Genomic DNA, 10,153 nt, shown 5'->3' on the forward strand with positions numbered 1-10,153 from the left:
GGGGAGCGGGGCCGGGCAGGGGGAGCTCGGAGCCGGGAGGACCGGCCGGTAACGCGCGGAGCTGCTGGTTCTGCGCTGGGGGGAAAGAGCCGCGCGGTAACCGCGGGAGGGGCCGTGCCCGGCGCAGCTGTTGGCGGCTCCTGCGGGGAGCAGTTACTGCAGCCAGGCTGAAAAAGCACAGGGTTTGGGGTCCGGGCTGTGATTGTAAGTGATTTTTGCTTTAATTTCAAAGGCTACCAGGTGACGGGCGTGTTCATGAAGAACTGGGACGCGCTGGACGAGCAAGGGGCTTGTTCCATCGACAGAGACTGCGAAGACGCCTACCGGGTTTGTCAGAAGCTCGATATTCCTTTTCACCAAGTTTCCTACGTGAAGGAGTACTGGAATGAAGTATTCAGGTAGAAGCACGTTTAAAATGGTCTTTGATTGAAGGTGGTCTTTCAGGATATTCGTGTGAAGAGCAAGGATGGGCAGATAATGACAATTTGTTGCAGTGTTATCAGTGCTAAGAGAAAGTACTGAGGCCTGTTAGACGTCGGAGGAGGTTGTTTTCCTCCTCTCATTCATATTTAAGATCAGAATTTATGTTAGTTTTAATATGTTCCTTATTTTTTAAATGAATAGGAGTTTTCTCTCTGGTTATTACGAGTGTGTAGCAATTACTTTGTTGTGGCTCATTTCTTCTGTTCCCCATGTACTGGCCCAATCTTATTTAACTTGAGGAAAAATACGTATTGCTGTGCTGTTATTGTCTGTATGTGCAATTTATGCAGTGCATTTTACATTAATACATACTGAATCCAGTTTACTGTCCTTTTTTCCCTCCTGGTATCAGAGAGTGAATAAATGTTACCAAAACTCTTGAAAGGTGTGGGGTTTCTGGAAATGACAGTGAATCAGAGATCATGGAAGATCAGCTTTTATTTTGCTTCTCATAGTTTAGCAGTACAGTGTTCCCAAACATCTGTTGCGAGTGTCATGGTTTGTTTCAGAACCCTTTTAGTGTCATCACTGACCTTGAGCTTGCTTGAATTACCCTCCTCTGAATCTCTCTTTGAAGGGTTATTCATCAAAACACACCTTTTCTCAAGAGGACTCCTCCAAGTCTTGTCTTTCCCATTGTTTGTGCAGAGTCTTTCTCAGAGAGGGATTCCGTAGGCATCCTTCATTGCTTTTTTTCTGGTTCTTTGAAGTCCTGAGCTGATGTGAGCCTGGCTTTCAATGCTCAGTCTGTTCAAAAGCTTCTCGTGTGCTCCTGCAGTGGTTCCTCTTGCAGCGTTAGCACAGCCTTGTGTTACCGCGCTGAGCCAGCAGGAGGGAGGCAGCTCTGGGTAGGCCCAGATGATTTAATTATTAGTATGAATTATTCAATTCAGAGCTGTTAAAAACGAGCTAGACAAAAGATGTGTTGCTTTACTTGCTGTTTTAGATGGTGGAAAGTAAAACCAAGTACTGGGTTTGCTTGTGTTTTAAATTCAGTTTATGCCCTCAGTTCCTCTTGCCTTCAGTGATGACTGAGGACAAGCAAAACGTGATCTTTTGATGTCTCAGTGCATCACTGTGTGCTGGCTTAATTTAATTAGTTATTAATGCAATGCTTTAAAGGAAATAATGCTAAATGCTTCAATTGCACCGCAGTGTAAAACTACAACAAAACTTTGAAAAACCCCTTGGATTTCTTGAAGGAAAAAGGAAAAAAAGCCCTATAAAATTAAGCCCCATGACTTCATGGTGGCATTAACGCAGATTAAGTTACTGTCCCTTCAGCTGAGACACAGTATCTCCTGGTATGAACTTCCTTGCACTGTCACTTTGAAAAATTAAATGGGTTGTTTAATTCTGGAAGTAAGTATTTGGTAAGAGATGAGTAGGACATGCACAGTGAGCAGCCAAGTGTCACCCAAGGAGTATTAATTTAATAAAACATGGTTACAAGATTGTGAGTGATCATTTGACTGTGTTCTCAGTGTGCTTTGGAAAAAAATCTTCCAAGCATTATTTTTTACAGGTTAATATTTAATAGGTATTTAATTTATTACATAAAATGCTTGATATGACTGTGTCTTTAGTTCTCATGTTTAAATAGATCTTTCAGTCTTGGATAGTATCATACAGTGTTAATAATGTTGATGCACATTTGAATCTTTATTTTACAGTGACTTCTTAAAAGAGTATGAATTGGGAAGGACTCCTAATCCTGATATTGTGTGTAACAAGCACATCAAATTCAACTACTTCCTTCGTTATGCTATGGATAACCTTGGTAAGGCATTTTCAAGTCTGTCAGTACAGAGTGTGTGCCATGGAAATGGTTTAAGGATGTAAACTTCTGAAAAAGTGGGGAAACACACGAGTTCATACGTATGCCTAATTCCCATATCTCTGTAGCAGTATTTCAGTATTTGCAAAGTATTGGCTTTTAAGTTTGCTTTTACATGTAGAATCATAGAATGGTTTGGGTTGGAAAGGACCTTTAAGGGTCATCCAGTCCAACCCACTTCCATGGGCAGGGACATCATCCACTAGATCAGGTTGCTCATATGTAGGAACACATTTAACGTAGGGGGCATGCTTTGACCTGACCATGAAGTTTTACATTTTTCCTACTGGATGTTTATAATCCTGTTTTAAACTGTGAATTTTAAGTATGTGCCTTTGTGATTTGCTTTTTTTTTTTTCTTGATAGGAGCAGATGCAATTGCTACTGGGCATTATGCTAGGACCTCACTGGAGGATGAGGAAGTGTTTCAACAGAAACATATTAAAAGACCACAAAGGCTTTTCAGAAACCGTTTTGAAGTTAGAAATAGTAAGTGGTTTCTTTATTTCATATTTCAGCATAGATATGTAAAGAGAAATTTAAACTATATTTGGTGTCACAGAATCAGGGAAGTTTATTACCTTTCACACAAGGATTGCCACTTCAACCTTTATAAAAGGTTGATTGCACAGAACAGGAGATTTACATTACTGAAAATTACCCTGACTAGTCAAGTATTAAATTTTCTATTTTAAGTACTCTAATTGAAGTGCAAGGTAAGAATAAGCATTTCAGTAGTAATCAACATTCTGGAGGAGCTGTAATGTGGATTAAGGAGACACGGCTAGCTTCTATAGCCCAGAGAATGCAACAGCAGAGCTATTAGCTCTTAAAGAGAGTGGAGAGAACATGACTGAAAAACTATACCAATATTATTTCATCTGGGCAAGCGGGAGACTTCATCAGTCTTAAAGAAGCGAGTGAAGCTCTCCTCTCTGAGCATTGCAAATAACTCTGCTGGTGGTTCAAATAATTTATATATAGCATGCTCTTTTAGAGCAAAACTGAGTGTCTTTTTGAAGACAAATATACACTAAGATACTTAAATTTTCATTCTCTCTTTCACATGAAATGTGAAAGTTGTTTTTGTTTTTCATGTAGTTGATGCTCTTGCCAATGACACATACAGCATTGTAAGAGATGAGGCAGTGTAAGACTTCTGCCTTGTACAAAACTAGTCTTTCTAGATTTTCTCAGTCATGAGAAAATAAACATTTTCAATTGGCTTTTGAAAAAAACCTGAGGAATACTGGCTAAGAGTATTCTTAGGAAAGAATAAAACTGAAATGTTAATTGTCAAACAAAATACTAAGGGAAGTTCAACTATCAATGGGGGTTATGTTGAAACACACTGTGTTCTGCATTTCACAGCTGTGAAACTCCTTCAGGGGGCTGACCTCATTAAGGACCAGACCTTCTTTCTAAGTCAGATCTCTCAGGATGCTTTGAGGAAAACCATTTTCCCTTTAGGAGATTTAACAAAAAGTTTTGTAAAGAAGATAGCAGCAGAACATGACCTTCATCACGTGCTAAAGAAAAAAGAGGCATGGTAACACTTAAACTCTTTTTATTTGTATTCCTCTCTGAAATAGACTTTTCCGAACTTTGAACTTTAATCTGTGACAACTCAGCTGTGTCCATAATAGAATAGATTGGGAAGCAGTTTTATAGCTGTCCACTTGCTTAAAAATACTTTTGTGAGTTTGTGGTTAGTTGTATCTCAGAAGAACTGAGGTGAAGGTGAATGTGTTAGGATGCTGGGAGCCTTAAGGAAAGCATTCTCTGTCACAGCAGGTGAGAAGCCTTTGGTCTTTATTTTCCCTAGCTTTTGAAGGCTTCCTCACTACAATTGTGAGCTTTTATGGATTCAGTACCATGTTGCTTTTTCAGAGCATGGGAGTCTGTTTTATTGGTGAAAGAAACTTCGAAAATTTCCTTCTTGAGGTGAGCAACACTAAGTCTTTGACAACCTTCATGTTCTGGTCTTCCTTAGTAAAAACACTGAAAAATCTCCCAACAGTTTGTGGCCCACAGTTAGTAGCAGTGTCCCATCTCCCTTCGCAGTCCCAAGCCTACCCAGAAGCTAATGCCAACAGCCTGTAGGAAGTATCTTTCCCCTCCACCACTGAAGTCAGTCACTTTCTATAGTAAAAGGAGTGTGTGGACTTGCACTCCTGTGCCTGCCAGGCTCTGACAAGCAGACGGGATGTGAGAGGGGAAAATGGCTGGGTCCTGCTGTCCCCTGACTTAAATAGGGATGGGGGAATGAAGCCCAGAATTACTGCTGATAGGGACTGCACTTCCTAGTTGTCTCTGTAAAGCAGCATCAGGGAAGAGGCAGTAAGCTGCTTGGGCATAGTTTGCTTCTTGAAAAGTTGTTTTCCAACTTCAAGAGATGTAGTGACAGAGCCTGAAATATACTGTGAGAATTTTGGGGGCCATCCTGTGACTTACACAATCTTTTCCTATTTGGTAGTATTTAGAACCTCAACCAGGTAACTTTGTTTCCATTGAAGATAAGAAGGTGATGGGAACACACAAAGGTAATTGGCTAATTCATCTTAATAACTGCTTTTAGATAAATGGAACAACACTGCTTATATTAGAAGGGACAAATGTGAAATTCCAAACCAGTCTAAGGTTTTTCCCAGTTTGATAACTAATAATCCTGGAAAACTTGCTTTATACAATAGTAGAGCCTTGAACTACAACTGATACTTGATTGTTTCATGTTGCAAGAAAGTAAATTAGAATTATTAGAATTACTTTGTTGATACTGTGGCTGTTAATTTAATTCCAATTGACCATTGTTATTTTAATTCTCTCAAAACAACTGTGCTTCAGTTCCATATTCTTTAGTACCTAAACCTTGAAAAAAAAAATACACCATGCACCTCAGTGATGGACAGTAGGATATCACCAAAACGTGGGCAGTTTACCTTTCCCTTCTTCAGTTGTATTTGCCAGAACTGAAGCTCCTCTCCCAAGTAATTTATGGAAGAAGGATGTTCTACTAGTACATAAAAGTAGGGGAAACTGGTGAGACTTGAGTGGTAGCAAAACCACAAGTTGATCAGAAATAAAGAAATGCTTGTCTTTTATAAACCCCAAGAATACCACAAGTGAAACAGATTAGTTTTAACTCATGTGCATCAGGTGCAGATGAAAACTCTCAAGCAGATGTTAGTTTAGTTAGTAATTGGCACACTTCTCTAAGACAGCTTGGTCTGTTATTCTTCATTTAGTGATACAGTTCTGGGAAAATTATTTTTTAATATTTTTCAGAAAGCAAAAGATCAAAATTTGCTAGCAGTGTTACATTTTTATATTTCTTTAGGTTGGTTTCTCTACACAATAGGCCAGAGGGCTAGAATAGCAGGCCTGAAGGATGCTTGGTTTGTTGTAGACAAAGATGTCAGCACTGGAGATGTCTTTGTGGTGAGTTAATTAACACTGGTATTCCAAATGACTAATGCAAGCATTTTGTGACTCCTGCTGTATGGAATTAGATTCTAACCTGGAGAGAATTCTTGGCTTTCCTGGTGGGAGAAACAAGAACCAACTAGTGCAGCATCAGCAGATTTGAAACATCTTGTCCAAACTGGCTTGAAAAATTGTTTTAGATTTTGGCATAGAACTTTGCCAAACAAAGGGCAAATACTGAAATAATCCTTTTTTTTTTTTTATGCCCTACAGTAAAGTTGTGTTTGTGCATTGCCTTTCTTGGGGTGGTGCTGAGTTGAAAAATTGGGGAAGAGGGTGGTAGCATCTTGTTCAGGTAGGATAAGTAGGGCAGTAGGTATCTGAGCTCAGCCTGAAGGCAGGAGTAGGATTGGAGGAAGAAAAATACAAGAAGCGATGTGACTCTGAGATGTAGGAGAGTGACAGATAATTTGGGCTTGCTTTAGCCTATTTTTTGTCATGAAGGGCTTCCACCTGGAAGCTGATTAAGTAAGTGCTAATAAATGATTGCTTTCTTACTCATTTTGCCTTCATTTTGATATGGCTTGATGCTGCTTCTGTATTTCCTGCTTTACAAGTTACACGCTTTCTGGTAAAAACATCAGCATTAAATAAACGTTGTGTTTTAAGGCACCATCAACAGATCACCCTGCTCTGTACAGAGACCTGTTGCGGACAAACCGAGTGCACTGGATAGCAGAGGAACCTCCTGCTGAGCTTGTTAGCCAGAAGATGATGGAATGTCATTTTAGGTTTCGGCACCAGATGGCACTGGGTAATCAAACCTTGTTCGATTTTTTGTTTTACTGGGTTTGTGAATCTGTGGCAGTGTGTTCAGTGTAGTTTTGCAGAAATAGTTGAAATGTTTTGGCTTACCTTTCTGTTTCTGTAGACTCTTCATAAAACAATTCTGTGTAGTAGTATCTTGACTTACATCTGTTTAGCCTAGTGATTAAGGTTTTTTTAATGCAAACATAAGTATTGACTGGCAGCCATTTTTTTGCCATGTTTTTGCTCTAGTGCCTTGTGTGCTGACACTAAACCAAGATGGGAGTGTGTGGGTGACACTAGTGAAGCCAGCAAGAGCTATCACACCTGGGCAGGTAGGTCATTATAAGTTCTTTTCTTTCCTTTTTTTGTGTGTGTTTTGGTTTATCTGACTAATAAAACAAAGTAGTGTTTTTATTAGCTGGAGAAAATTACTAATTTATGTGCATGTGAGAGCAGTTAGCTCTATTTATCAGCTGTTTTGAAGGAGATTGTTTCTAGTTTTAAATGGTCTATTATTATGCACATAGTCTGAGAAAGTGCCTTACGAGTTCTAGAAATACATGTAAAAAAACATCTTTGGTAATCAGTTGTATATGCAGAAGTGGAAGCTGTTGCTGTCTTCAAGAAATAGATTTTAAAAGGCATTGGTTTGGTAATTGGCTGTTTAATATGGTTTTAGTGTTCAAATTTGTTGAGTGTGTCCAGTCAATTTCTTTGTCCCAGAACCGTACTGAGAAGGGGTACTGGGTAGTGGTGCCTTTTAGCACTGCTAATATAAAGGTACTCCATCACATCATAAACCAGTGAGTCTCAAACATGTTCTGCATGCCCTCTCCCAGCATGTTCTGCTCTGCCTTTTCACCTCCAAAACTTGGGGACCTGTGGAACACATCAGGACAGAAATTGTCTGAGGGCTGTTTGAAACAGAGCAAGTTGCACTAAAGAGTAGTGATCTGAGATGAGAAGACTGAGCTCATGATGGAATTTCCTCTAATGTGCTCATACTTACACTCACAAGACCAAACAGATCCCATATGGGTTTTTTCCTTTTTTTTTGAGATTTAATCAGAAAAAATAAAACTTAATACACTCACTGTCCAGCGGGCCTTGCACAGCCTTCAGTTGCTCACCATGCCATTTGCAGCTGCTAAAAAAGCTCCCTGTGTTTATCTTCTAGTTTGCAGTGTTATATAAGGGTGACGAGTGCTTGGGCAGCGGGAAGATCCTAAGGATGGGCCCATCACTGTACACCATGCAACAGGGCAGACATCGAGAGGAGGGTGCAAAGAAGGAGGAGACTGACAAAGTAGAACCAGTAACATAACACATGGGTTTCTTTTCTGAAAGGAAAAACAAGGACTGAGGACTTTGGAGACTTTGCTGCCCGAGAATAATAAAAATAATAATAAAAAGTATTGTATTTGATCTGTGTATTCTAAAGGTCAGTTGAACATCAAGTCCCAGCTCTTGATTGTTAGCACTGAATGGGTTTAAAAGTAAAGCCAGTTTGGTATAATTTTACTGGACTGGTCAGTGATATTTATGTTGATATGTATCAAGGTCTGTCTTTAAGTCAGTGTGTAATAGTAGTTACACGTACAAGAATTTTAATACAAAAATTGTGTCTGAAATCATAACTCTACCTTTTAAGCATAAGTGAAATCTTTTTCTTACTTGGAAGATACAGGCCTCTAGGTAAAGTATATATGTTGTTTTGCAGTAAATGTATGTTTGTGCTTTGAACTCTGGAAAAGGAATGAGTGATATTTAATTTCAGCATTTTGAATGAACTCTGAGCAACAGATATTTATTTTTAATTCGATACAGTTTTATAAGAAATGCTTTAGATTCTTAAGGTGTATCATGGTTTTACCTGTTTATATAATTCAGAATTACAGATCAAGGGGCTTAAAAGCAATGTTGATAGTTAAATTTTTCACACAACTGACTTACTTTTTGTTAACTACCAAGGACAGAGGCTGTTTGTTTTATCTCCTGGAGAACAGAATCCATTGTCATGCTTCACCAAAATGCAAATTCGTATGCATTACTATATTATATAGATAACTTAATATAGATCTGTTAATAATTGGATCTTGGATCATGCCGTGTATCAAAATGGAGTGGTATTAGGAAGAGCTATGTCCAAATTATTCACAGTTACAAGGGCTGAATGTGTGTTAACCGCAAGTCAGCAAAATTGAAATCCTGTCTTTAACACCACAGTAGAAGGTAACATTCACTGAAGTCTAACTGTGCAGGAGCAGATCTTTCCAGATGGGTGCAGAATTTTGAGATTTCCATCCACTTTGGGCCTAGGGAAAGCTGTACCATGAACAGCTCTTTTCAGCAGATCTGAAGGATTTGATTTACATGTAGCCTTCTGTCCTTTTCTTTTAGCTGAGAAGATCTTAAGTATCCCTGTTATTCCTTCTTGCAAGAAAAGTAAAAGGTATTCTGTTTTCTCCAGAGTGGAAATACATAATGGGGAGAAGACACTCTTCATTGTCTACTTGGTAGTCTGGCAAAGTTAAACACAGTTCAGGGAACCCTATGGAAAAAACATAGACTGTTAAAATCTTACATATTTGCTTGACATTACAGTAGATCTGTTTGAGAGAGGAAGAAAGCCATCCTTTTTCACCAGTGCCAAAATCAATTCAGTTTTGAAGTGTCTTCAGAATGTTTGTCCATGTGCAGGTTAACTGTAAAGACTATTCATGCTTCACATCAACTCCTGATTTGTGTTACATTAGTTGTGTTATGGGTCCTGGTCATGAACTCTGTGTATTTTTTCTTAATGTTTTCCTAATCTTTCCTGAAACTTTTGTCTCTGCAAAATGTGGTATTAATTACAAAGGAGTTAATATTCCACTTTTTCCTCATTTGAGTTTTCCAGTAAATGTCCTAATTAAAATATTCACAAATGTTTTATGTTATACTGGTGTGATTTTTATTATGACTTCATCTCACGACTCTCAGGTATGTTTGTTGTTTAATACTGTACTAGTAGAGGTAGGTTCAGCTGTAAGGACATAATAAAGGACACAGCCATTTCTGTGTCTACAACATTCACTTCCTTTCCAAGTTCACAGAATTACAGAGGTTGGCAAAGACTCCTGGAGATCATCTAGTCTAACTCCACTGCTCAAACTAGGGGCAACTAGAGCAGGTTGCTCAGGGCTGTGTTGACTGGTTTTGCCTGTCTCCAAGGTGGAGACTCCACAACCTGCGTTGATACCTCCCCCTAAGCCTTCCTTTCTTAAGGCTGAACAGTCTCAGCTTTCTCAGCTTCTCTTTGTATGAGAAATGCTCTGCATCACTGTCTTCAGCTCCTCCAGATCTGTGTCAGGAAGTTACCAGCATTCCAGAGACCTGCACTGCTTGCGTCTTCCATTGTCATCCCTCCAACAGGTAACAGCAGTTTAAGTTCTCCATGACAAGCAGAGACTGCAGACATGAGGCTTCTTCCAGTTATCTTCCTGATGTGTAGCAGACACCCACAGCAATCTCAACCATGTAGGTTGCACCTCTGATCCTAACCCACATGCTCTCAGCTGGCTCATTACACACCCCCAGGCAGAGCTTCATCCATTCCTG

General features: G+C 39.3%; 1 protein-coding gene across 1 annotated transcript in view; it reads left to right on the forward strand.

Annotated features, from left to right (window-relative positions):
* TRMU (tRNA 5-methylaminomethyl-2-thiouridylate methyltransferase) overlaps positions 1-7,957 on the forward strand; it is an 8,737-nt gene extending 780 nt beyond the window's left edge. The window contains exons 2-11 of the mRNA XM_009996797.1: positions 233-398; positions 2,157-2,263; positions 2,687-2,809; positions 3,692-3,864; positions 4,211-4,264; positions 4,797-4,863; positions 5,658-5,758; positions 6,413-6,557; positions 6,803-6,885; positions 7,731-7,957. Of these exons, the coding sequence (XP_009995099.1) occupies positions 233-398; positions 2,157-2,263; positions 2,687-2,809; positions 3,692-3,864; positions 4,211-4,264; positions 4,797-4,863; positions 5,658-5,758; positions 6,413-6,557; positions 6,803-6,885; positions 7,731-7,877 (1,166 nt within the window). The 3' untranslated portion in view covers positions 7,878-7,957. The remainder of the gene's footprint in view (positions 1-232; positions 399-2,156; positions 2,264-2,686; positions 2,810-3,691; positions 3,865-4,210; positions 4,265-4,796; positions 4,864-5,657; positions 5,759-6,412; positions 6,558-6,802; positions 6,886-7,730) is intronic.
* Positions 7,958-10,153: the final 2,196 nt, after the last annotated feature.

Source organism: Chaetura pelagica, unplaced genomic scaffold (assembly GCF_000747805.2).
Source record: "Chaetura pelagica isolate M959 unplaced genomic scaffold, ChaPel_1.0 scaffold534, whole genome shotgun sequence".
Taxonomy (NCBI): Eukaryota; Metazoa; Chordata; class Aves; order Apodiformes; family Apodidae; genus Chaetura; species Chaetura pelagica.